The sequence below is a fragment of the Indicator indicator genome, chromosome 1, assembly GCF_027791375.1.
Source record: "Indicator indicator isolate 239-I01 chromosome 1, UM_Iind_1.1, whole genome shotgun sequence".
NCBI lineage: Eukaryota > Metazoa > Chordata > Aves > Piciformes > Indicatoridae > Indicator > Indicator indicator.
Window position 1 is genome coordinate 129,078,524 of NC_072010.1, and position 27,387 is coordinate 129,105,910.

A 27,387-nucleotide genomic window follows, 5' to 3' on the forward strand; every position below is an offset into this window, starting at 1 on the left:
TTGAGTTTTTTTTAAGTATTATTTTGAAAGCCAGTTAAGGAATTTAGGAGTCTTTGCCATGTTTAGGCTTTAAAAAAGAAATCCCTAAGCTCCTGTCACCTTTCCTGGTTTGCAGCATTTATTCCAAAGTCACCCAACTAGTGACAGGAAAAGAAAGCTGGGAAGGGACATTTTACAAGGGCTTGTGATAGGAAGAGAGGGAATGAGTTGAGGCTTCAGGAGGGCAGATTTAGGCTGGAGATTAGGAAGAAATTCTTTCCAGTGAAGGTGGGGAGACACTGGAACAGGTTGCACAGGGAGGTTGTGGATGCCTCCTCCCTGGAGGTGTTGAAGGCCAGGTTGGATGAGGTCTTGAGCAACCTGGGCTGGTGGAAGGTGTCCCTGTCCATGGCAGGGGATTTTGAACTGATTGGTCTTCAAGGTCCCTCCCAACCTAAACCATTCTATGAATCTATGAATTGTTTTGTTTGAGCAGTATTTTGGAGAGAATCAAAGAGAGAAATAATGTAGAGAATTAAAAAATAGAAAATACCTGTAAAACTCTGCTTTTTGTTGAAGCATGTTTAGTAAACACTTGCCCATGCTGAATGTTTGATGATGTGATCATGATGTGATCCCTTTGAACATGATAACATACAAGTGTGCTGTTTTCTCCCCTCCTTCACTTCCTCTCTGCTCCCTTTTTGCTCTTGTACTATAACTCTTCAGTATTCCATATCTGTCCTCGTGTAGCCCCAGCTAGTCCTCTTAAATCTCCCTACAAGCCTTCCCCCACCCGAAGCACCGAGAGGAAGAAGGCCACTTCCCCCCCCACTGCCGAGGCCATGAAAGGGGCAGCTGCAGGTGAAGCTTCTCAGGTGGGTTTGCAGTGGTTTTGATTTCACTTCTGGACAAACTGATGTGGCTGCTGGTTCTCTCTCCCCTTTACATGCTTAAAAATGAAGTGCTACCCCTGCTGTAAGAAACAGTCATAAGAAAGTAAGCCTTGCATGCTTCTGGTGCTCTTGTCTGGCAGCACTTTACTATCTTCCTCTGCCTGAGGATCAGTGTAGGGTGTTGGGATTTGGAGCAGCAGCACCTTTCTCTTCAGGGAGCTAAGATTTCTGGCACTGAAGTATGGACTTGCCTGTAACTTCTGAGAATGGGGATGACAAATAGCATTTCTCTACTGAGTATGACTATGCAGCCTTGCTGGTTAATGAGCAAGCTTCACATATTTCAGAAGCTAGCCTAATGTGTTGACAGTGCCTTCGGGTTATACCAATTGTTCACCTGCTCCTGTGGGCATTTTTTATGCTCTCTGCTTAGAAAATGCATTACTGATCCACTGTAGTTCCCAGAAAAGCAAAGGCAAGTCCATCACCTTCACTGAGTCTACACAATATCAGGCCCATTTTAACAGGTCTATGCTAGGGCTGTAAAATTCACCTGAGGTCCTGTGTCTTGTAGTAGTTGCTAGTAGGAGAATTCATGCTGGCTAAATCAGATGCAAGTGAGAGGACTCAGACCTAGGAGCTGGAGTTATGTGGTGTCTGTCTTTGGTGTGATTCAGTGTTACATCCAGCAGCTTTTCTGGGTGCACTGCTCATCAGCTCTTAAGAGGTATTGCAGGAGCAGGGAGATGATTTTGAGAACCCCACCCAGTGTCACCACCCCTGCCAAGCACAGCTGGAGAGGCTGTGGTGTGGTGTTGCTTATCTGGACTTTGTATGTCCACACAAGCCATCAGTGGCAGGGGGGAGGTATGTCTATGTAGAATGAGAAAACTGCTGCAGCTCAGTTGTGAGCTGGTGCTAAAAAGCTTTAATCCTCCGTGTGTGTTACACCCATCTGTTTGTATCTTGTTAATGAAACAATCAAATACATTTTGGATGTGTTGGCCCTAAGGAAGGAAGCTAAACTGATCTGTGCTCCTAGACTGAGAAGGTGAAGAAAGAGAAGAGAGCCTCAACACCTGCTTCATCATCTGGTGTGGGATCTCCTCTGAGAAGGTCTGATTCTCCTGCTGCCATCTCCAGAAGATCTGCATCACCTGCAACACCTAAGTAAGCTTTTCTTGTTACTGGTCTGATATGCTGTGAGCTGCTTGTTACCTATAAAGGAGACAGGTTCTTGAGGAACTTCCTATTGAAGTGCTGTATAAAATCTGATTAATTGTAGTTATGCATACACAGGTATACAGAGGGAGAGAGAAATGGAGATCAACAGATAGTATATATGTAGGGTGAACACCCCCCCTATGGGGACAGGGAAAGAGTTGGGGCTGTTCAGCCTGGAGAAGAGAAGGCTCCAGGGAGACCTTAGAGCAGCCTTCCAGTACTTGAAGGAGGCTACAAGAAAGCCAGGAAGGGACTTTTGACAAGGGCTTGCAGTGACACAATGAGAGGAAATGGATTGAAGCTTGAGGAGGGCACATTGAGACTGGAGATTAGGAAGAAATTCTTTCCAGTGAGGGTGGGGAGACACTGGAACAAGGCTGCCTAGTTTGATTGTGGATGCCCCCTCTCTGGAGGTGTTCAAGGCCAGGCTGGATGAGGCCTTGAGCAACCTGGGCTGGTGGAAGGTGTCCCTACCCATGGCAGTGGAGTTGGAATTTGATGCTCTTTGGGGTCCCTTCCAACCTAAACCATTCCATGAATGTAGTTACAAGAAGTTAATGATAATCAGCTCTTTTCCATTAGGGTTTTGAACAGCTCATTGGTTTGTAACCCTCCAAAATGTACAGAGAAAGGTTTGAGCTGTAGAAGTGTAGGTTATTCTGTAAGTTACTGATATTCCCTATTCCAAAGGCACCATTCAGTTCACTCAGGCAGCAGAAAAGTCATTCCAAGAGATGTATTTAGTTAAGCAAAACGATTGGTGGGAAATGAACTGCTGAGGGGAAAGCACTTCTTGATGGGCAGATACTGAATAGGTTGATACAGCTCACCTGGGGAAAAAAAGAGAGAAAAGAGGAAAAGCTTTGGTGAAACAAGCAGATGTTGAGTGCTTCATGGGGAAAAATGTATGCAAGTCAATTCCTAGCACTAATTTCTATGAGGATGATTAAGGGACTTGAACATCTCTCCTATGAAGAAAGACTGAGGACTGTTCAATCTTCAGAAGAAAATGCTGAGAGTGGATCTTGTCAATGTCTATCAATATCTGAGGGCTGGGTGTCAGGATGCAGGTGCCAGGCTCTTCTTGGTGGTGTCCTGTGATAGGACAAGGAACAAGAGGTACAAGCTGGAACCCAGGAGGTTCCACCTCAACACCAGGAGACACTGCTGTGTGGTGAGGGTGCTAGAGCCATGGAACAGGCTGCCCAGAGGGGTTGTGGAGTCTTCTTTGGAGACTTGCAAAACCCACCTGGATGTGTTCCTCTGTGACCTGCCCTAGGTGACTCTGCTCTGGCAGGGGGGATTGGACTTGATGATCTCTGGAGGTCCTTTCCAACCCCTAGTACACTAATGACTGTATAAAAGCTTAGGCCAGGATGGGGACTTCTTTACCCAGAGGAGCAATTTAGGAGAACTTCTCTATAGTAAAATGTTTTCATGCCTGTGAGAAACAAGAACTGCTGCTCATAGAGAAGCAGCAGATGCTGTAGGGAAGAATTAAGAAGCCTCCTGGTGAGTAGTTTTTCTAGTGGTGGGTTGCTTTGGTTTGGGTTTTTATCACTCTCTCTTCCTCAAGGGAATCTGATTCTGACCACTGCTAGAAATGTATTACTGAGCATTTAATCTGAACATGGCCCAGTTAGAACACTCTCCTTGACCTTATGAGAGAATACACTAAATAGAGTGTAAATCCTTCTTTATTACTGGTCACAGAAAGACAGCTCTGCTGTAGCACTCCAAGCTTCCCTTCAGAAATTGAAAATAAAAAAGGTCTCCTGATGAGGACATTATATTATGATATAAAGAGACTCATTTCTTCATACCACTCAAATGCCAGTGAACAATTTGGTTGGTCAGTGGATCTAAATTTAGGCAGTCAGGCTTTCAGCACCTTCCTTTAGATGCTGCCACTGTTGCTCTGGTGAGACCTCACTTGGAGCACTGCATCCAGCTCTGGAGCCCTCAACACAGGCAGGACATGGACCTGGTGGAGTGTGGGTCCAGAGGAAAGTCATAAAGATGATCAGAGGGCTGGAGCACATTTCCTATGAGGACAGGCTGAGGCAGCTGGGGTTGTTCAGTCTAGAAAAGAGAAGGCTCCAGGGAGACCTAAGAGCAGCCTTCCAATACCTGAAGGGGGCTACAAGAAGGCTGCAGAGGAACTGTTTGCAAAGGCCTGCAGGGACAGGACGAAGGGCAGTGGTTTGAAATGAGAGAAGAGGAGATTAGGCTGGATGTGAGGAACAAGTTCTGCACTAGGAAGCTGCTGGAACATTGCAAGAGGTTGCCCAGGGAGGTGGCTGAGGCCCCAGGCAAGGAGATATTCAAGGTGAGGCTGGACAAGGCTGTGAGCAACCTGATCTAGTTGGGGATGTCCCTGCTGACTGCAGGGGTTTGGGCTAGATGACCTTTGGAGGTCCCTTTCAACCCAAACCATTCTCTGGCCAGTGATTTAAATAATGTATTCATTTTTCTTCTTAAAAGCATGGCACTTGACACTCAAGTTTCCCTTGCTATTGTTCTAGTTGCTAGTTCTTCACATTCCTCATCTTGATGTGTTGAATGATAGTTGCTTGTCATCTTTGTATGCTATTTCATTATTTATTAATTAGAAAGCTCCTTTTATCATGATAAAGTAACTCAAACAGGGTCAAACAAAACAATAAAACTTCAACCTAAAAAGAGAGTGGTTGGCAGAATAGATTTGTGGTAATTGCATAAATAAAATACAGTGCGTGAAGGTGCGAATTTTACTGTTCAGCCCAAAACATCATGTCCAAAGCAAAATGAGTGAACGAATATGGACTCATAAACAAGAAAAGGGGCAAAAATGTGTATTGAGCAATAACTAAAAGCAAGGTGTAAGAATCAAAGAATGGCTTAGGTTGGAAGGGAACTCAGAGCTTATCTACTCCAACCTCCCCACCATGCCCAGGGACACCTCTCAACTAGACTCAGCTGCTCAAAGCCTCATCCAGCTTGGCCTTGAACACCCCCAGGCAGGAGGCATCCACAGCCTCCCTGGACAGCCTGTGCCAGAGTCTCACCACCCTCACACTGAAGAACTTCTTCCTCAGCTCCACTCTGACCCTGGTCTGTCTCAGCTTCAAACCGTTCTCCCTTGTCCTGTCTCTAGACATCCTTATTGAAAGTCCCTCTGCAGCCTTCATGTAGGATCTCTTCAGCTACTGGCAGGCAGCTCCAAGGTCCCACTGGAGCCTTCTCTTCTGCAGGCTGCACACCCCCAGCTCCCTCAGGCCATGCTCATAGCATAAGTGCTCCAGCCCTTGGATCATCTTTGTGGCCTCCTCTGGACTCACTCCAACAGCTCTGTGTCCTTCTTTAAAACCTGAAATACAACAAAAATGTCAAACAAGAAAGAAACCCAGAAACTGTTACTTTGAATCCAGTGTTGATCAGTTGACAGAGATGAAAGTTTATTGGATTGGAGGTGGGCTAATTGAAAAATGATTTTTGATTTTGACAATTGCTAGTGGATAATGATTGTGTAAAGTGCTCCTGTTCTTCAGATCTTTCAGAAGATCAATAGTATCTGGGGTTTGGGTAAGTTTTGGTGCTTCATCTGCAGAGATCTATACATTAATTGGTTTATTCTTGCAGTGTCCCTCAGGGAATAGCTAAGTGTCATATCTTCTAGATCAGCAAAGCAATAAAGCCTGTGTCCTTCACCTGTCTTTGGGTAAATAGTGCCTTTGAAATCAATGGGACCTGATTGAATCAAGGAAGCAGGATTTAGTTTGAAGTGTCTTCAGATAAGCCTTAGCATAAGCCAGTGAGTAAAAAATGGAAAGCTCTGACAGGCCCCTGTGGTAATTATTTTGCCCAAGCATTACCTCATATGAGAAGGAGAAGGAAAAAGGGACTGCAGCCCTGCAGGTGGGTGATGGTTCCTGGTTCATTTTCGTTTCCCACTCCATGTCACTGTCCTTTGTTCACAATTTCACTAAAAACCTGCAACTTGGTGGTTCTTTTGGGCAGCACCCCACAAGCCATTAGGACACAGTGACATCAGGAATGCCCATGCTCAAGCAAATCCTAGAATGCTAATGAAACTGGAACCCAGAGTAATACAAAAAAGCCTAAACTTGTAAAGGTTTGGTTTAAATGTCCTGTTAGAAAGGTGTCTGCATGTGGTGGGTTGCTCACAAAAGTACCTTCTGTGCCCTGCAATGACCTAGTTTGGGATTTTATTTGATGTGTGCTACATTTTGATCTTTGCCTTGGAAAGATTAGAAAAAAAATGGGTACAATATTGGATCAAATCTGGTTTTGAGGGCAAGCTAGAGAATGAGCCATTGAAGAGTTTGTGAACCTCTGTAATGATGCAGCTAGCAAAATAGCTCCTCTGCAAACCTGTGAGGAGCTGCTGCTATTTTGAGAAATAGAAGAGCAAAATGAATCTCTCTCTAGCTAGCAAAGATCAAAACCAAAAGAAAACTGCTGCTGAGAAAGTATCACAGACAGAGCAAAAATGTCAGAGCCCATGAATAGCTTTTGATGACAGCAGTCTCAGAAAGCAGGCTTGAGAAACATGCAAGTCCTTGGTATGGTTTCAGCAGAGCTTTTGTGGAATTAATAGGGAAATAAGGGAAAAAAATAAGGCAGCTCTGGCATGGCTGCAGGTTTCTGGTTTGCAGTCAGCCTCCTGAGGTGCTGAAACCATGACCTGTCACATACCTGCCTGGCTTTTCAGGAGACCATACTGTGCTCTGCCTTGCTGTTTAGGGACAAAGTTGAGTGTGACCTCTGATTCATGTGCTACATGTACTTTATTTTCTCTGCTTAGCAAAAGTAAGCTCAGAAACCCTCTTGTACCCTTCCTGAGGTGCTCTTCTGCAGTATGTGCTTTCCCTCTTTTAAATGAGAGCCATTGTGCATCCTCAGCCCTGATAAGGGGTCATGCTGAGAATGGTTTCTTACAAGCTGCTGCTCCATGTTGACACAGGATGGATAGGTGAGAAAATGCAGACCTCCTGGAGGGAGGAAGATGCATCCTGTACTTCTGTGTTGCCCTGTAAAACCCAGTGACTGAGATAAGGGAGTTTTCAGACACCTAGCATGCTACCACTGCTTGCATTTTGGAGTCTCTGGTTCTCATCAGGCTTACATTCTCACTAGAGTTTCATTGCATCCCTTTCCTTTCCTCCCAAGGCAAAAACCCAAGCATACCCTTGTGGAAGTGTTTTATGTTTTCTTTTAATAATCCTTTTTCTGTCTCCATAACCAAGTTTGGCCCTTTCTGGTGAAAAGTAGCATCATTTAAATACTATTATCATAGAATTATAGAATTGTCAGGGCTGGAAGGGACCTCAAGACTCATCTAATTCCAATCCACCTGCCATGGGCAGGGGCACCTCACACTAGATCAGGCTGCTCACAGCCACATCCAGCCTGGCCTTAAAAAGGCTTCCACCACCTCCCTGGGAAACCTGTTCCAGTATCTCACCACCATCATGAAGAACATCTTCCTCTATCCACTTCTAGTTTTGCTCCATTCCCCCAGTCCTATCACTACCCAACACCCTAAAAAGTCCTTCCCCAGCTTTCCTGTAGCCCCCTTCAGATACTGGAAGGCCACAAGAAGGTCTCCTCAGAGCCTTCTCTTCTCCAGACTGAACAACTCCAGCTCTCTCAGTCTGTCTCCATAGGAGAGGAGCTCCAGCCCTCTGCTCCTCCTTGTGGCCCTTCTCTGGACACCTTCCAGCACCTCCAGATCCTTCCTGGAACAGAGGCTCCAGAACTGTTCACAGAGCTCCAGGTGTGGTCTCAGCAGAGTGGAGCAGAGGGGCAGAATCCCCTCCCTGGCCCTGCTGGCCACACTTCTCTTGCTGCAGCCCAGGCTCTGCTTGGCTCTCTGGGCTGCCAGTGCTCACAGCTGGCTCCTGCTGAGCTTCTCCTCCACCAGCAGCCCCAAATCCTTTCCTTCAGGAGGAGTGTTTTCCCAGTAACAGTTCTGCCTGCATGTAGCAGTGTTAAGGATGCTAAGCTGACAAGATATTTTAAAAATGCAAGGGCAAACCCAGTGTTTATTTCATACTTACTGCCAGGTATACAATAAATTATTGTTACTTCTGATGGGCTTTGCCAGCTTTTCACTCCATGGACTGCAGTGGTGTCATCCGAGCTGTAGTCCCTTTTTTCTCTGCTCCTTCCCCTTTTAATGGCTTTAAAAGAAGCTAAGCCATACTTGTTTCTTTTTCTTCCGGCCAAAGGGCTGTAAGGAAAAGCTGTCACTAGGTCTAGAAGTTCCAAGCTGCATTACTTCAGTAAGCACTCAGCACAAGTTTCTAGTCCAAGTGGTAAGTCCTGCAGCCAGTCTTCTCTGATTTGTGTGCAGTGCAAGCCATATCACTCTCAGGACTAGACTCCTTCCTACCAACCTCTTCAATGGGATTCTCATCTCTTTGTTAAAGAACCATTACTTCTGTGCCAGCAGTGAAAGTGATTCAGCCTTGGTTATGTGACTCTTTTACTGCTTTTGTCACAAAAAGTTCAATAAAAGGTGTTGCAAGGAACGTGTGGTGAAATGGAAATGTAAACCAAAGGCAGCAAAGAAGGGGGACTGTGCTTTGAAGAAGTGTCTGCATTAGCAAGAGGCATCCTCTGTGTTGCAGAGAGGCATAAGAAGAAAAGGTGGTTTGCTTTTTTTTGTGTGTGTTCTATTTTTATGAGATGTAGTTGGAAATGACTGTCATGGTGAGACACATAAAAGACACACTTGTGGAGATGGGGCCTTGAAATCTCTGTCTTCAGGAGGGCCTGGGAATCCATTCACACCCTAAAGAGAAAACTGAAGAGTATGGTGCCTCCCAGTAGATGAAGGGATCCTGCAGGAAGGCTGCAGAGGGACTTTTCCTCAGGGTGTCTAGAGACAGGACAAGGGGGAATGGTTTGATGCTGAGGGAGACCAGGGTTAGAGTGGAGCTGAGGAAGAAGTTGTTGAGTGTGAGGGTGGTGAGAGTCTGGCACAGGCTGCCCAGGGAGGCTGTGGCTGCCTCCTGCCTGGGGGTGTTGAAGGCCAGGCTGGATGAGACCTTGAGCAGCTGAGTCTAGCTGAGAGGTGTCCCAGCCCATGGCAGGGAGGTTGGAAGAGATGAGCTCTGAGTTCCCTTCCAACCTGAGCCATTCTATGATTGGAAATCAGATTTAGCCAGCACCAACCAGTCTCCTTGGCTTCTTCCATTGCTGTTTTTTCACAAGAGCTGGGAACAAACTTGCCTGTCCACATCTTCCAAAGCCTGTTTTTGTCAGGGACCAGCAGGAGTAGGCTGCCCTGCAGGTCAGGGTGAGCCAGGAGCTGTGGGTGGCAGCAGGGCAGGCAAGGACAGAGGCCTCACCCACAGAATCCTATCCCACAGCAGACCACAGAAGTGACCAAGGCAGTTGTGGTGATTGTGATCAAGGTTAGCCAATGCCTTACTGAGGCAGGTCCAAGGACAAGCCAGGATATCAGATCAGGATCAGAAGGTTAGGAGGCCAGGAGCAGACTTACCTACAGCTTAGTTAAAGTGAGAACTTGAGTATGCAAGGAGCTCCTGAGCCTGCAGGCAGAGGCTACCTGAGCTAAACTTCAAATTTAATTAGGTGCTGCCAAGGGCTTTTGGAGTCTGTGATGGTTCTTCAGTGGGAGTAAGGAAGTGCAGATGGTGCAATACTCTGCAGTCTTTTCCTCCCCACATGCTGGAGAGCTCTGAATGAGCTCCCTGCATTCTGGTGACAACCTCTTTGAAATGTAACATAATAAGGTGGAAGAGAATCCTTTCTTCTCCTGACCTCATGCATTTAGGGAGGGGAGGAGGAAGTTGAAAGACATTTAATTTTTGTCTGTTCTGTAGTCCAGATGTTGTCCTGGCTGTAATAGACTCTGGCCTCACAGTGCTGTGGTTAAATCTACCCAAAAGTTGCCACTCCAGTCCATTAATTTTCAGTTGTTGTCCATGTTTGCTAGGATGACTGTATAGTCCAAACCCCCCCATACAGTGTATGAGACTATAGAAAGTGATAGGAGGAAAATACATTTCTATCATAACTGCATATCACAGAATGGTTTGGGTTGGAAGGGACCTCCAAATGGTATCTAGTCCAACCCCCCTGCAGTCAGCAGGGACAGCCTTAAACAGAGCAGGTTGCTCACAGCCTTGTCCAGCCTCACCTTGAATATCTCCACAGATGGGGCCTCAGCTACCTCCCTGGGCAACCTGGTGCAGTGTTGCAGCAGCCTCCTGGTGCAGAACTTGTTCCTCACATCCAATCTAAGTCTGCTCTGCTCTCATTTCAAACCATTGCCTCTCATCCTATCCCTGCAGGCTTTTGCAAACAGTCCCTCTGCAGCCTTCTTGTAGCCCCCTTCAGGCTGCTCTTAGGTCTCCCTGGAGCCTTCTCTTCTCCAGGCTGAGGACCCCCAGCTCCCTCAGCTTGTCCCCACAAGGAAGGATAAAACCAGACATGTAACTTCCACTTTCATGTAGGATTTTTATTTGTAATGAGGCTCACACAGATGATTGTTTTAAGATTGTCATCTCTTCCATGCCACTCAGTCACACAGCCCAACCTTTCTCAATGTTACAAGCATTTAATGCTAGTTACTGCTGTTACATACATAATGAATGGTATTGGGGGGTAGTTTTATGTTTCCTAGTAATCTGTTCTCTTTAATGTGCACCTATTTTCAGTGTAGATCAAGTACCTTTACCCTTCTGCTTTCCCAGAACTCACTCCAAGGTTATCATTTCACCTAAAGGAGCAATTAGCTACATTGCTGCTGTGCATTTGCCATCACCACAACTGCAGCTGTGTAATAGGTTGCAGGGGTTGAGTTTTGAGCCTTGAATCTATGGTGTTGGTACTGATTAAAACACTGCCTGAAACCTTTTCCCTGTGAGGGTGGCAGAGCCCTCGAGCTGCCCAGAGAGGTTGTGGAGTCTTCTCTGGAGACCTTCCAAACCCACCTGGCTGTGTTCCTGTGTGACCTGCTCTAGGTGCTACTGCTCTGGCAGGGGGGTTGGACTGGATGATCTCTGGAGGTTCCTTCCAACCCCTAACATTTTGTGATTCTGCAATAAAACTGTTATGAAATGGCCACTGCTAAAGTAACTGCTTTAGGTAGTCCAGGAGTTCCTATCTGCAGCTTGCAACCTGAGCAGTGGGACTGGTCTTTTTAAATGTGATTTTTCTGTAGTCATTTGCACTTGCATGCCAGTTCCCTGCTTTTCAGGTTCTGATGTCTTGCATCCAGGTGGTATCTATGCAGTATTGTGCAAATCAGCCAAGGCAAGAAAGAGAAACAAAATATGTGAAGATTCCAAGCTGTATAATGTGACCTCTTTTGATATTTTCTTTCTTTTCTGTTCTTATGATTTCCTCCTCTTCATCAGGACAGTTGCAAAAACGTATCCTCAGTCTCCTAAAAATGCCAAACAATATCCAGCTTCTCCTGTGAAGCATCGTGCCACTTCTCATCTCAACCAGGAGACTCCTAAAAAGAAAGCAGACAAGGAGAAAGAAAATGTCAGCCATCAGAAATCCCCAGGGGCACGCAGCGAGGAGGCAAGCCAGGTGGCTCCTGAGAAGCAGCTGTCCTCTGCAGGGAAGGCTGAAAGCAGTGAAGGTGAGCCTTACTGTAAGAGTTCATGGGGCCCTGAGCTATGAACAGTGTTGACCTGCTCTTCCTCACCTCTGCTAAGTGTTGCTTAGAGGGTAGGAGGGCTCTGCAGAGGGACCTAGCCAAGCTGGAGAGATGGGCAGAGTCCAAGAGCATGAGATTTAACAACTCTAAGTGCTGGGTTCTACACATTGGCCACAACAACCTCATGAGTGGCTGGAGTCTGTCCTATAGTCTGTCTGCTGAAAAAGCTGAGATATGCTGTTGAAAAACAAAAGATGTCATCCCAGTCTGAACTGGGCCCATTTCAGCTTCTGTGGGAGTGTGAAAGTGCTGGGCACTCTCTTTGTTTCCTGCCTAACTTTCCAAACCTTGGTCACCTTCTAGGGAAGATGACAGCAGGAACCACTGATGCAGAAGAAGCTTCCAAGATCCTAGCTGAAAAGAGACGCCAGGCTCGCCTGCAGAAGGAACAGGAAGAAAGGGAGAGGCAGGAGAGAGAAGAACGGGAAAGGTATCTCAGTTGATTTGTGGAAGTCCTTACCTGCTAACTGAACCTGTATCACTGAAGGTACTTGAAGTTAGGAGTCTTAGAATCAAGGTGACAACTTACATGTAAGTGTTAATTTCTTTCATTTTGGCCCAGGTGGCCAAGAAGGCCAACAACATCCTGGCCTGGATCAAAACCAGTGTGGCCAGCAGGAGCAGAGCAGTGATGGTGCTCCTGTACTAGGCACTGGTGAGGCCACAGCTTGGGCATTGGGTTCAGTTCTGGTGCCACAGCGCAGGAAAGACGTTGAGGTGCTGGAGAGTGTCCAGAGAAGAACAGTGAGGCTGGGGAGGGGTCTGGAGGCATCATACGAGGAGCAGCTGAGGGAGCTGGGGGTGTTTAGTGTGGAGAAGTCTGAGGGGAGATCTTATTGCTCTCTACAGCTCCCTGAAAGGAGGTTGGAGTGAGGCTGGGGCTGGTCTCTTCTCACAAGTAACCGGTGATAGGATGAGAGGCAATGAGTTGAAGTTGTGGCAGGGGAGGTTTAGGTTAGACTTGAGGAAAAAACTCCTTTGGTGACAGAGTGGTGAGGGGCTGGAACAGGCTGCCCAGGGAGGTGGTGGAGTCATCATGCCTGGAGGTGTTGAAGAAGCTGTAGCTGTGTTGCTTCAGGACATGGTTTAGTGGTCACAGCAGTTGCTCATACCTGTGTTTTTTTCAATAGAAATTGTAATTGTAATTTCTCTGTAATATCTTAGACAGTAAACTGAAGTTTGGAAGAAAAGTTTGATAGCAACCTGAATTCTGGGCATGTGCTCAGCCTCTTGGCTGTATCTTGGAGAATTGTGCATGAAAATATGCAGTGATGCACCTATGATGAGATACTGCTGAGTGTGTGCCATGTACTCAATAGGGTTCATACTGAACAGGATGCAGACTGTTAAAACACTGTTGATGGCTTTTCTGCAGGCTTGAAAGAGAAGAACAGAAAAGAAAGGCAGAAGAAGAAAGGCTTCGTGTAGAGGAAGAGGCTCGTAAGAAGGAGGAAGAAAGAAAACGTGAAGAGGAAGCTGCTAGGAAAAAGGCAGAAGAGGAAGCCAGGAGAAGAGCTGAGGAAGAACAAATGCTAAAGGAAAAGCAAGAAAAAGAGCTCCAGGCCAAACTTGAAAAGCAGGTAACATCCCCAACTCAAATGGGAACCCACCAAAACCCCACCAGCAGTTAAAGGTTGGGGTTTTTGTACAGTTCTGATGGCAAACTTAAATCTTCATGGGTAAAAAGCTTTACAAAAATCACAAAGAACTTTTTCTGAACTAAAATATGTGGATTTTTTTTTCCTATAAAATATATTATGAATATTCTGCTCAGTCTGTACTTAGTATAGTGGTGGTGTTGTGTTCTCTTTAATAAACCTTATGGTAATGTGTGGATACCAAATCCTAGGCAATAATTACCCTTCTGTAGGCAAAGGGAAAGTGAAGGGTATGGAATGACTTCCAAACATGTATAGATCCAGATGCACACCCCCTGACCTGTTGTAGCCAATAGAAAGGGATCTCTGGAGCCAAGGATGTGTTTCCAGACATGTAGGGATCCAGATGCACACCCCCTGACCTGTTGTAGCCAATAGAAAGGGATCTCTGGAGCCAAGGATGTGTTTCCAGACATGTAGGGATCCAGATGCACACCCCCTGACCTGTTGTAGCCAATAGAAAGGGATCTCTGGAGCCAAGGATGTGTTTCCAAACATGTAGAGATCCAGATGCACAGCCTCTGACCTGTTGTAGCCAATAGAAAGGGATCTCTGGAGCCAAGGATGCCTTTCCAGAAGTGATGTTGGGATAGGATGAGGGGCAATGGATTGAAGCTGGAACAGGGGAGATACAGATTGGATATTAGGTAGGAATTATTTCCAGTGAGGGTGGTGAGACACTGGAACAGGTTGTCCAGGGAGGCTGTACATGTCTCCTCCTTGGAGGTGTTCAAGGCCAGGCTGGGTGAGGCCTTAAGCAACCTGGGCTAGTGGAAGGTGTCCCTGCCTATGGTGGGAGGGTTGGAACGGGATGATCTTGAAGGTCCCTGCCAACTCAAACCATTCTCTGATTCCATATACATATGTATGTGTATACATAAGTAATACATATAAATAAATACTTCATAGTATCTGGTAATTTACCTGAAATGAATAATTGATCCTATTATATTTGACACATTTCAATTAGAGGGAAGAAGCAGAAATCAAAGCCCGTGAGGCAGCTGAACAACTTCGCCTGGAAAGGGAGCAAATCATGCAGCAAATCGAGCAAGAAAGGCTGGAGCGCAAGAAGGTAGGTATTGGTGTCTCCAGCTCCTCATGGTTTCATGGCTGGTCACATACATAACCCAGGAAGTATCCTAGGAGTAGCTCAAAATAATCATCGTGAGGGATTACAGATGGATATTTAGGCCTAATTTAGGAGTTGCTGCTCTCACGCTAGAGGAATGTGGACATCAAAATTTGTGCTGAGGGGTGGAATTGCCTGAGGCAAACAAACAGCTTCCTACTGCATCCTAAGCAAACACAGAATTAGCCTCTACTCATAAAGTTAAACTCCTGAGACAAACATCAACTGCTGTCCGGCCCAGGACATCACAGGCTAGTAAGGAACACAACCTGCCCAACCCAGGACATCATAGTCTATTGAGGAACATGCTGGAGGGGGTCCAGAGGAGGGCCATGAAGATAATCAGGGATCTTAGCTCCCCTGTGGGGACAGGCTGAGAGAGTTGGGGCTATTCAGCCTGGAGAAGAGAAGGCTTTGGGGAAACCTTAGAGCAGCCTTCCAGTACCTGAAGGGGCCTACAAGAAAGCCAGGAAGAGACTTTTTACAAGGGCTGGGATTAATAGAATGAGAGGCAATGGATTGAAGCTTGAGGAGGGAAGATTTGGACTGGGGATTAGGAAGAAAGTCTCTACAGTGAGGGTGGTGAGACACTGGCACAGGTTGCCCAGGGAGGCTGTGGATGCTCCCTCCCTGGAGGTGTTGAAGGCCAGATTGGATGAGGTCTTGAGCAATCTGGACTGGTGGGAGGTGTCTCTGCCCATGGCAGGGGGTTGAAACTAGATGATGTTGAAGGTCCCTTCAAACCTAAACCATTCTATGAATCTATGAACATGAGTGACTTTAAGATCTGCTCAGCAAAAGCTCCATGTCCTTAATTAAGGAAGTCAAAGTGATTACCATACAAGTTTTCTCCCACCTGGCTTGTCTCTGGCTGCATTATGCAAAGGCAGCAGGGCTGTCTGGCCACTATTGCACAAGGAAATGGCTGGAGCTGCATGAATTAGCTTTCTCCACAGCTCTGTGGCAGGAAAGACAGAGCAGCTGCAGAACTTCTGTCTGGTTCTAAAAGGTTCTCTTGCCATATTTATGATTCCAACATCTTATTTTTAACTGTTTACCACAGAGCTGGAGGCATGTTGCAGTTGCAGATTAGAATGGCAAACCAAAGTGTCTTAAAATCCAAATTAGTTTCACAGCAGCGCAAGGAGACCAGATTTCTTGGGAGAAGTTTTTTAATGAACAAAGGGGAAAAAATAATTTTAGAGCAATGCCTGAACCCTTTCCTTCAAGAACAACTTCAGGTACTTCATTTTCATAGATTTATAGAATGGTTCAGATTGGAATGGACTTTGAAGATCATCTAGTTCCAACCACCCTGCCATGGGCTGGGACACCTTCCACTAGGACCACTAGGACTCATGGTCTTATCCAACCTGGCTTTGAACACCTCCAGGGCTGGGGCATCCACAGCCTTCCCGGGCAACCTATTCCAGTGTCTCCCCACCCTCACTGGAAAGAATTTCTTCCTAATCTCCAGTCTAAATCTGCCCTCCTCAAGCTTCAATCCATTCCCTCTCATCCTATCACTCCCAGCCCTTGTCAAAAGTCCATTCCCAGCTTTCTTGTAGCCCCCTTCAGGTATTGGAAGGTTGCTCTAAGGTCTCCCCAGAGCCTGCTTTTCTCCAAGCTGAACAGCCCCAACTCTCTCAGCCTGTCTCCACAGGGGAGATTCTTCACCTCTCTGATATCTTTGTGGCCCTCCTTTGGACTTGCTCCATCAGCTCCAGGTCCCTCTTGTGCTGGGGGCACCAGAACTGGATGCAGTACTGCAGGTGGGGTCTCAGCAGAGCAGAGGGGCAGAATCTCCTCTCTGTCCTACTGCTCTCACTTTGGATGCAGCCCAGCACACAGCTGCCTTCTGGGCTGCCAGTGAGCACTTTGGTTCATGGGGAGTTTTTTATCACCTGACAACTCCTCCATTTCAAAAAGGAAAAAGAGGTTTTTACACGTTTTTAAAGGGATTATTGTGAAGTAGTAGGAAAAGCAACAAGATGAAAATAATACCTCTTGGTTTAAAATAAATACCTTGTTCCAGAGCTGAGCACAGCTCATAACTGCAAACAGCTGGTATTGAAGTGTTTGTCTCTAAATCATATCTAGGGGGACGGTGGTGTTCTGTGGGCTGTGATACATGACAGCCAGCTCTCAGGTGTTTCCTACCATTGGTTTTCTTTACTTTTCTTCTTTATTGTCCTTTTTCCAAGGTAGGCAGAGATGACATCTTCACACTAGAGAAGTTTTTCCTCCTTTTTTCTTCCTTTTTCAGTCCCTTCCTGTTTAAATATTCCATCTGCCTTCTCATCCTCCAATTTGTTTTGATTTCTAGAGAATAGAAGAAATAATGAAGAGAACAAGGAGGAGTGAAACACCAGAAATGAAGGTATGAACCAGTGTGTGGTGGGCAAGGCTCTTTTGGTTTAGTATCCATATGTGAAAATTAAACTTTAGAGTAGTTCCCTGTTAGGTGGGATACTTAGATGCATCTCAGATTTGGATGTAGAGTGTATCTGGAACTGAGAATGACTGCTGCTGTGTCACAGTTCCTGCTGTGCCACTGCTACAGACAGAGTTTTATGCAGCTGTTAGAGACTTGCCTCCCTAAGTATCTAGCAAGGAGGTAAGAGCCCACTCCTGGATGCTGGAGCTGTAGTGTTGCTGCTGTGATGTATCTTCTGCTTTGTATCAGGCACTGAATCAGTTACTGAGCTCTCCATGTTAACACAGGATGAGAACAAGGCAATCGTGTCCAGCTAGGAAGTGGCAAGAGTCAAGTTGTCACTTCTGCTTGTAGTTTCCTACTAAGGAAAGTGTTTTTTCAGTTCCCCTCAGGGAATGGTTTCTTTTCAAAGTGAAATAAGTAAGTCATTGTATGCCTAAATATACAGGAAAACAAAATCTTGTCTTGCTGTTGATGACCTTTGACCACTCCATGACCCTGGGCAGTCCTGCAAGTTTGAAGTCCAACTGGTTCCATGAAGGTTACAGTTCTTTGTCTAATGCAGTTGACTCATTACTTGATTACAGAAGGAAGAACCAAAACTGGAGGTACCACCGACTTTGAATGTGGAAAAGCAACCAAAGGCCCTTGTTCTCAACCAGCCAGGTAAAAATTGCCATGGGGAAGCTGGGGTTGTTCAGCCTGGAGAAGAGAAGGCTCTGGGGAGACCTAAGAGCAGCCTTCCAGTACCTGAAGGGGCTACAAGAAGGCTGCAGAGGGACTGTTTGCAAAGGCCTGCAGGGACAGGACAAGGGACAATGGTTTGAAACTAAGAGAAGAGCAGATTGAGATTGGATGTGAGGAACAAGTTGTGCACCATGAGGGTGGTGGAACACTGCAACAGGTTGCCCAGGGAGGTGGTTGGGGCCCCATCCCTGGAGATGCTCAGGGTGAGGCTCTAGTGGAGGATGTCGCTGCTGACTGCAGAGGGGTTGGACTGGATGACCTTCAGAGGTCCTTCCATCCCAAACCATTCTATGGGTCTATGTTTCTCTGACCTGTTTTCACAGGTTAGTTCTCTTCAGAGTTTTTTAATCTGAGGGAGAGTACTGGATGCTATCACACATTTTTTTGCTTTCATCTCAAAAAGCAGAGCCAGAAATGTTAGAAACCAGAGACTTGGCTTTGTTGTGCCACATAAGCAGAAGTTTCTCCTCCACTTGAGTACCTGACATAGCATTTCTGGCAATGAGAAGCCCCAATCTGACAGTGGGGTTGGTTGCTGCAATCCTGCCTTTGAATTTTGCAGGTAGATCATTTTTGCACACAAGCAAGCTTGTAAGTTTTTTTCTGGCATTGATTTAAATCTTACATTTCCCTCATTTTTACAGGAAAAAGTGTTAGTTAAAGACTCACTAAATCAAAAAAACATAGCTGCCATTTAGGTATGTTTTGGTTACTTCCCCAGGCTAAGGGTTTTATCTTTTATGTAGTACTAAAATATTTCTGCATGAGCTGATGGAGGCCAGAGGGGCAGGAGGGAAACTCTGAGGGCAGGAGCTGCTGACTACAAACCTGGAGCAGCTTGTAGAGGGGGTGGACTCTCTTCCTGCCCCCTGTTGCTGACTGTGCTGTATTTCCAAACAGCATTGCCCAGCTCTGCTGTGGGAGAGGAGAGCAGATGGGGTGGGATTGTGGATGTGTCCTGGGCTGGATGCACTCCAGCAGCAGGACAGTCTCCCAGTGCCTTGGGTGTTTCTGTCCTAGTCCTGGGCTCTCAGGAATCTGTGGCAGAGCCCAGCCCAGGGAGATGGGGTGCAGGGTGGGATTGGGAAGGTCGGAGCAGATGATCCTTGAGGTCCCTTCCAACCTGGTATTCTATGATTCTCTTCCTGTTTTTTCAGATTTCAAAGATGCAGCATAAAGAGCAATTTTAGAGTGGAAAAGAGAGTTGACAGTACAGTCTGATGAGTCAAAGATAAAGCTCAGTCTTACTGCATTGTCAGTCTTCCTTTCTTCTTCCTGACCTATTACTTAAGAGCATTTGTGATTTTTTGGAAATCACAAATGTAAAGAAGTTGCTGCTGTGGTAATTTCTAACCTTCTTTTACAGAGATCAATGGATTGGCAAGCTGCCTGAAAAATAAAAGCTTAGAAAGTGCTGCCTCTGTGTTCCCTTCCCAAGATGTAGTTGCTAATGGACTAAAATCAGTACCAGGACTTATTCAGCTAGAAGCTGTTGATGGGAAATGTAGCAGCATGGAAGATTCAGCAGATGAGGTTCAGTCCATGGATGTGAGGTAAGGACCACATCTACCAATAGGAAGTGTGGAATTCATATTGGAGACACCAAGTTTTTCTGTCTCATTTTAACATGTGTCAAGACTGCACAGCTATGATGCACAAAGCTTCTGTCCCTCCACCCCAACAGAACAAAGAGAAGAATTCATAACTTGGAGTACTTAACTGGAGCCAATACACAGAAATTGGTAAATAACTGAGTGTGGATTCAGTACTGTTGGATTTTTATGGGAGAACTTGCAGGAAACAGGGAAGTTGGTAATTTAAGGCTGCTATGAGAAAGCTATCTCTGGATTGTAAACATGGAATTTTCACACACTGCTGCTTTAATCAGCAAGACCACTTCACCTCTCATATTGATTCAGTATTTCCAGCAAATCTACATCAATCCCTGAGGAATGCCCTGTTGGGACAGACCAGAAGCCCTTCTAGTGCCATTATTTGGTCTCAGAGAGTACCAGTAAGAAAAAACTAGTTAGGGGAGACACCTGAGACCACCACTGTGTGCAGTCCAAGACAACACAGAAGTGTTCATGAGGGATGCTGAAGGGCAGGACTTTGCCTTGCCCTTTGAAACAGCCACTGATGGACCTGCTGCCCAGAGGTTTATCCAACTCCATCTTCAACCTGCTGCTGCTGTTTGCAGCAAGGTCCACAGTGCAGCCTCATTAGGTAAATGACATTATTTGATGGGTGATTAGTTTCTTGCTAGGCTCATTGGTCATCCCCCAGGTTTTGTGTTGCAGGACTTGATGCACAGTAGTTTTGTTCTCAACTTCCTTGCCATTCCTTTGTAGTTTTGGAAATCCTTCTGAAATCCTTCCTGTGCCTTCTCCTCTGCAAACTGGAAAAGCCTTGCTCAGCTTGGCAAAGTGTCAGCTGGTAGCAGCATTTCCTAAACTTAATTCCAGGATTTTTTAATATCCAAAGTATAGCATAAGGTTGTAAGAAAGAATTTTTTTTTTTTTTTTCAATTGTGAATAGTGAAATACTTTGGGTAAATGTTTTCAAGGTCAGGACAATTAATTTGCAAGACACAATAAATATTTCAGGACTTTCTCAGTTCCAGAAGGACCCAAGGGAACTGCTTGAGAGAGTCAAGTGCAGAGCCACAAAGCTGCTGCAGGCAGTGGAACATCTCCCTGCTGAGGACAGGCTGAGGGAGTTGGGGCTTGGAGCTTGGAGCAGAGGAGCCTGAAGGGTGACTTCATTCATGCTTACAAAGATGTGCAGGGCAGTGTGGGGAGGACAGAGCCAGGCTCTGCTCAGGGATGTCCAAGGACAGCACAAGGGGCACTGGGTGCCAGCTGGAGGAGAGGAGGTGCCACAGGAACAGGAGGGAAACTTTTTCCCCTGTGAGGGTGCCAGAGCCCTGGAGCAGGCTGGCCAGAGAGGTTGTGGAGTCTCCTTCTCTGGAGACATTCCAAAGCCACCTGGATGTGTTCCTGTGTGTCCTGCTCTAGGTGCTCCTGCTCTGTCAGGGATGTTGGACTGGATGAGCTTTTGAGGTCTTTTCCAACCCCTACCATTCTATGATTGTGTGATTTAAGCAAGGGGGTGGTGGAGGGACTATTGAGTTGGCAATAAACTTTCAGATATTTGTTTTTAGGAGATGAGTGCTCACATCACACAGCTACCACAAACCTGTATCTTTAGAGGGTATAAATTAGGTGTGACCTCTCTGTTTGGATTAGGAAAGGCACTAGGGACTCTAGGGAAAGGTTTGCTGCAGTTGGCCTTCAGAGAAGTAGTGGTTTATGGACAGTGAGAAAATTGGCTGTGCTAAATGAGAAGTGACACAGCTCTTATTCTGCATCTTCCTTTTGTTTCTCTTTTGTACAGCCCAGTTTCAAAAGAAGAACTTATCTCCATCCCTGAATATTCACCCATGAATGAACTCATGCCTGGGGTTTCTTTGGACCAGAACGGGACCAGTAATGCCAAGGCTCTTGAAGATCTCTTGGATTTCACAGGCCAAGCTACCTACTCCAAGATGTCCAGCGATACCATTAGCCTAGATGACTGTAACAAAAACCTGATTGAGGGATTTAACAGTCCAGGACAGGAAAATACACTCAATTCTATCTGTTGACAGCCTGGCTTTCCAGCAGAACAGACAAAGGTACAGTCTTGTGAGAAACATCTTAGATACGAGAAACTGCTGTGATTGCTTACCAGCTTCCCAGAAAAATAGAACAGCTGTGGAGGGAGGGAGGAAGGAGAAAGCTGGTCTCACAGATCTGGAAATTCAGCAAAACCTTTCATATTTGCAGCTCTTTGTAAATAGGCAGCATATGCAAACTGAGCATATCCTAGCAACAGAAGGCATCTGCTAAATGGAAACGTTTCCTTCATGCATTCAGAGTAAAATGAGAACAGGAGGGGTGGGTTGGTTGGTTTTAGGTTGTTTTGTTTCATTTTTCTTGAAGTGCTTCCTTTCCTCTACGTCCTTGGAGCATCATTGCATGAAGAAAACAGTTAAAAGCAGAGCCAGCATAGCAAAGTGGTCCTTACTGTTGCTGCTTACTCTCATCTGCTGCTCTAAGTAACTTGCAGCATGATGTAGAATCACTGACCCTGGAAAGCCTGCAGAGGTAAGAAGCCATAGTAGGCTTCAGTGACGGTGTCACAGGGCCACCACAGGTGTTTTGGGAAAGAATGTATTCTGAGTTAGAAAACTGAAATCATTTCACTCAGAGCTGCCTCACTATTCTTCTCTCTTTGAATTGCCAGAGGTAGCAGTTTGTGGAGGAGATACATCCCTGTCATGGTGCTGGCAGGAAAATAGGAGCTTGTCACTTGGCAGGGCGGGGGGAAGCTTCTGCAGGCTTCGAATATTGGAGTTCAAATAATCAGAGCTGAATAAAACTTTGTCTTCCCAGGGAATATTTCTGCTTTTGGCAGAAACCAACGATGCAGAGCCTTGATGGTTTCAGGGAAGGCTGAATGTGGCGTTAGGATTTGAGCTTTAGCTGCTCATCAAGCACTTACTTCTCCTTTTAATTTAAGTTCATCTCAACACTTCACTGTGATGTTTGGGTTTGTTTTGTTGTGTGTTTTTTTTTTTTCTTTCAACCTGTGCATTTGACTTGGAAATAATTCTTATTTCAGCTTTATTATGCATCCACTTAGACACCTTTTTTTTTTTTCTTGTAAATAGGATAAAAATGAGATTTGCCCACAGTGCATTGAAACAAAATGATAATGCTGTACTTTAAGACTTTTAATACGGAGTTATTGGCAACTTTTGTGCAGGTGTAGAATTCAAAGCTGCAGCTGGAGAGGTTTGAAAAACTGCTGGAATCAAAAGAGCCTTTTTGGTGCTGGTGGAGCATGGTTATGTTGACACTTTTAGTCTCTAGTGGCACTGGTTAATATTAGTCTGGGAGTGACTATCAAGTATGTGTTTAAAAAGATGCTTGTGGAACACCTGTGAACAAGGTAGGCCAACTGCCTAGTGTAATCTCTTCAAATACATTATATATATATATATATAAAAAAAATAAAAATAGCTGTAGTAGATCCAAGTGAGTGGCTGGGGGGGTGAGGTTAACACCTTAATCTTTGAAGATGCAGACACTTGATTAATACCAGCAGGCTTTCTATCACATGGGAGAAGTATTTTGTCTTTCTTAGAGGCTCAACAAACCAAGATTGTCAGCAACAAAACAAATAAGCAAAAATACAAAGGCTGAGACCCCTTTGGGGAACACTGCTAAGACCCTTAAGGTTCTGCAGGCATCTGGATGGAAGAATTCACATCAAGATGTGTCATGTCTTGATGTCATTAACTTTGGTGGTGAACTACAATCATGTGCTGCTTTGAGGACACTTTTGTCCAGGTTCTTTTAAGAATAAATTATAACTCAAACTGTCTGTGGACACTAACACAAAAGAGGTGGGAAAACTGGGGAGTGTGTGTGTGTGGTTTCTTTACTTTGTTTTTTTTTCCATGTGTAAGGGCGTTCACAGCATAACGTGAGCTCAGTTGGAGCCCCCTTCTTGTGCTTTTTGAAGCCAGCAATGGGCAAGTAACCAATGACATTGTGTGATGTAGAAGAAATCAGACCTACACCAATCCAGCTCTGTTAGTGCTCCTCAGAGAAATCCTTCCTTTCGACTGTGCAGTAAGCTGTAGCATGGTGCTGTGTCTTCCAAATTAGTCTCCTTCATCTTTTTTTCTTAAATAATAAACCAAGGCAGGTGGTTTTGCTGTGATCTGTTGTGTTGGACAAATGTCACATTATATTTTATTATGGTGCCATTGTATAACCTGTAGATTTCTGTATTTGCATGACCTGTATAGCATGTATAAAGGTGAAATACATTTTCATTTATGACTCCAACTTGTTTCTTAGCATTATTTGACTCCCAGCAAAACAGGATTAAAAAAAAACATCAGAGACCCCCTACCTGGAGTACTGCATCCAGTTCTTGTGTCCCCAGCACATGGATTTACCAAGGGAAAATCCTGCTTGCCTAATCTGATGGCGTTCTGTGATGTCATAACTGAATGGGAAGATGCAGGGAGAGCAGTGGATGTAGTCTACCTTGACCTTAGTAAGGCTTTTGACACTGTCTCCCATAGCATCCCTGTGAGTAAGTTCAGGAAGTGTGGGATAGAAGAGCAGACAGTGAGATGGACTGGGGACTGGTTACAAAATAGAGTCCAAAGAGTTGAGGTCAATGGTGCCAAGTCCAGCTGGAGAGCTAACTAGTGGAGTCCCCCAGGGATCAGTGCTGGGTGTGGTCCTGTTCAACATCTTCATCAATGACATTGATGTGGGGAGACAGACAGAGTCTGCTCAGCAAGTTTGATGATGATACCAAACTGGGAGGCTTGGCTGAGACACCTGAAGGCTTGTGAGGCCATTCAGTGAGACTTGGACAGACAGAACTGGGCAGAGAGGAACCTAATGAGGTTCAACAAGGATGAGTGCAGAGTCCTGCAGCTGGGAAGGAAGAACAAACTGCAGCAGGACAGGTTGGGAGGGGATCTGCTGGAGAGCAGCCCCAGGGAGAAGGAGCTGGGAGTGCTGGTGGACAACAAGTTGTGCAAGGGACAGCAATGTGCCCTGGGGGCCAAGAAGGCCAAGGGGGTCCTGGGGGGCATTCAGAGGAGTGTGGCCAGAAGGTCCAGGGAGGTTTCCTGCCCCTCTACTCTGCCCTGCTGAGACCTCACCTGGAATATTGCATCCAGTTCTGGGCTCCCCAGGTCAGGAGGGACAGGGATCTGCTGGAGAGAGTCCAAGGGAGGGCTCAAGGATGCTGAAGGGACTGGAGACTGCCTGGGGAGGAGAGGCTGAGAGACCTGGGGCTGGTTAGTCTGGAGAGGAGAAGACTGAGTGGGGATTTAATAGATGTCTATCAATAGCTGAGGGCTGGGGGTCAAGAGGGAGGGGACAGCCTCTGCTCCACTGCACCCTGTGATAGGACAAGGGGCAATGGATGGAAACTGCAGCACAGGAGGTTCCACCTCAACATGAGGAGGAACTTCTTCACTGTGAGGGTCCCAGAGCACTGGAACAGGCTGCCCAGAGAGGTTGTGGAGTCTCCTTCTTTGGAGACTTTCCAGCCCTGTCTGGATGCATTCCTATGCAACCTATGCTGAATTCTATGGTCCTGCCCTGGCAGGGGGTTGGACTCAATGACCTCCAGAGGTCCCTTCCAACCCCTAACATCCTGTGAGCCTGTGAACTAAACCAGGCTGCCCAGGGACACATCCAATCTGATCTTGAATGTCTCCAGGGATGAGGCCTAAACCACATCCCTGGGCAGCCTGTTTCAGTATTTCACCACTCTCATTGTAAAGAACTTCTTTCTGATGTCCAACCTAAATCTGCCCTGCTCCAGTTTCAAACCATTTCCTCTGGTCCTATCACTCCAAGCCCTTCTAAATGGTCCCCCCACAGCCTTCCTGTAGATTCCCTTCAGATATTGAAATGTAGCTCTAAGGTCTGCCCTCTCTAAGGGCTGCAAGTACACACTTAGGCACTTACTTGTTGCCTCATCCACCAGCACCCCCAAGTCCTTTTCTGCAGGGCTGCTTTCACTTTCATCATCCCCTGGCCTGGATTGATATCTAGGATTGCCCTGACCTAGGTGCAGGACCTTGCACTTTGCCGTATTGGACCTCATGAGATTGTCCTCAGCCAACCTCTCCAGCCAACAATGTCCTATTAAAGTGGATATTTAAATATCTGATCTCTCCTCAGACTTCTCACCCTGCTGCTCCCCTGCAGTTTCTCCTTCTGTCACTGTTCCAAGATCTACCTCTTGCACTTGCAAAGAAATGCAGCCACTCTGCACTTCTGCCTTCCTCCCCAGATTCATCGGCTGTGGCCTCTTGGGTGAGAAGCTTTGTTCAAAGCCTTAAAGTCCTCTTACTTTGTTTATGTCCCCACATGGGTGTTAGTTCACACACTGAGATCGTTCTCACTGGTAACTTGCCAAAACCTTACCAAGTTTACACAGGCCCAGTGGCAACAGCACCCTTCCACATGTTCCAACAGGAGAGTCCTGATAACCTCATAAATAAAACATAGAAGCATTGTTACATCATAGCAGCCCAGCCTCACTGAAGGTTCTCTTTAAAGACTAATTTGGTGATGCTATCAGAGCCCAGTCATGCACTCAGTCATCCTCTCCCATTCCTTTGGGTTTTAATTAAGCAATTACTTTACTGCTTTCCTTACATTTCAAAGCTAAATAATGTAGGCCTTACTTATTTCCTCAGCTCCAGAGGAAATGGTAGGGGTTGGAGGGGACCGTGAAAGATCATCCAGTTCAACCCTATTCCAGAACAGGTCACACAGGAACACATCCAGGCAGGTTTGGAATGTTTCCAGAAAAGGAGACTGCACAACCTCTCTGGGAAGCCTGTTCCTTGGCTCTGGTACCCTCACAGGATAAAAGGTTTCCCTTCTGTTCCTGTGGCACCTCCTCTGCTCCAGCTGGCACCCAGTGCCCCTTGTTCTGTCATTGGTCATCCCTGAGCAGAGCCACTTATTACCACCTATAGGTTCTGTCTGCAGACACCAAAAGGAGTTGTGGATGACAACCAAGCTATCCCACTCCTTACAAAGAACTTTTAGTTGATCCTTTCCACCTCACTGGAGAACAGGCATGCAACAGCAGCTACTGTGATAGTGAGCTGGGCAGCACAGGAAAGCATTCCCCAGCACAGCTCAGCCTCCTCTGCTCTACCTGCTTCTGGGCCTGACCTTCCTGAGATCAAGGAAAGCTTTATTTCCACTTTAGAAAACAAAACGACCAACTCAACATAAAGAGTTTGGCACAGTTCAGTGTCAATAGTAATGTCTTCTGTGGAAAGGAAAATGCTTCCTTGAAAGAAGAGATAGACAGGAGCTGGCTGCTACCACGGGCTAGTTTCTGCCTGTGAATTCTTGGTGACTTCCATTAATCATTTCCAAGTATTCAGCATGCAAAGTGCAGCCATGCTCTTTGCAAAGGGAATGTTTACTAAGTGAAACATTAAAGGAGCATGGAAGCTGTTCTTCTATTCTAATGATACTTAATGAGGAAAAAAAACCCCAAACAACAACAATCAAACACAAAACAACAAAACCCACCATGGAAATAGATTAAAATAATTAGTCTTAATAGGCAGTAATTGCCAAGTGTTGTGCAACAGAATGGCCTTCACAATTTAGAGATGGAGAATAATGATGCTGTGGCACTACTAACAGACACTGCTTTGAATATTAATTTAATTTGTGGAGTGTGTTTAAGGCCTTTTTTGTTTTCTTAGGCTACACAGCCCCAACCATTGAAACCCTTGTGTATTTACAAGGTAGTATCCATCCTGCTGTCCCTCAGGATAAATGTTTATGGGATCAAGGTGAATGCAAGTAGGTAAGTTAACAGTGAGGTTTAATAGTTTGGCTTATGCACTGTAGAAGTTTATTAGACACACACAGAGGTGGGTTGTCTGTACTTAGTGCTTTGGAGCAGTTTTTGCTTCAAGTGAGGTTTTAAATTGCAGGGCAGTGCTAGCTCCACTCTACAGAGCAAGCAGACAAACTGTGAAGTAG

The 27,387-nt window shown here is 45.8% G+C and overlaps 1 protein-coding gene across 1 annotated transcript in view; it reads left to right on the top strand.

Moving 5' to 3' along the window:
- MAP7D2 (MAP7 domain containing 2) overlaps positions 1-21,425 on the top strand; it is a 77,254-nt gene extending 55,829 nt beyond the window's left edge. The window contains exons 7-16 of the mRNA XM_054396425.1: positions 709-857; positions 1,918-2,045; positions 11,495-11,727; positions 12,109-12,235; positions 13,181-13,385; positions 14,434-14,538; positions 16,922-16,975; positions 17,620-17,698; positions 19,146-19,332; positions 21,176-21,425. Coding sequence (XP_054252400.1) covers positions 709-857; positions 1,918-2,045; positions 11,495-11,727; positions 12,109-12,235; positions 13,181-13,385; positions 14,434-14,538; positions 16,922-16,975; positions 17,620-17,698; positions 19,146-19,332; positions 21,176-21,425 — 1,517 coding nt within the window. The remainder of the gene's footprint in view (positions 1-708; positions 858-1,917; positions 2,046-11,494; positions 11,728-12,108; positions 12,236-13,180; positions 13,386-14,433; positions 14,539-16,921; positions 16,976-17,619; positions 17,699-19,145; positions 19,333-21,175) is intronic.
- The last annotated feature ends 5,962 nt before the right edge of the window (positions 21,426-27,387 follow it).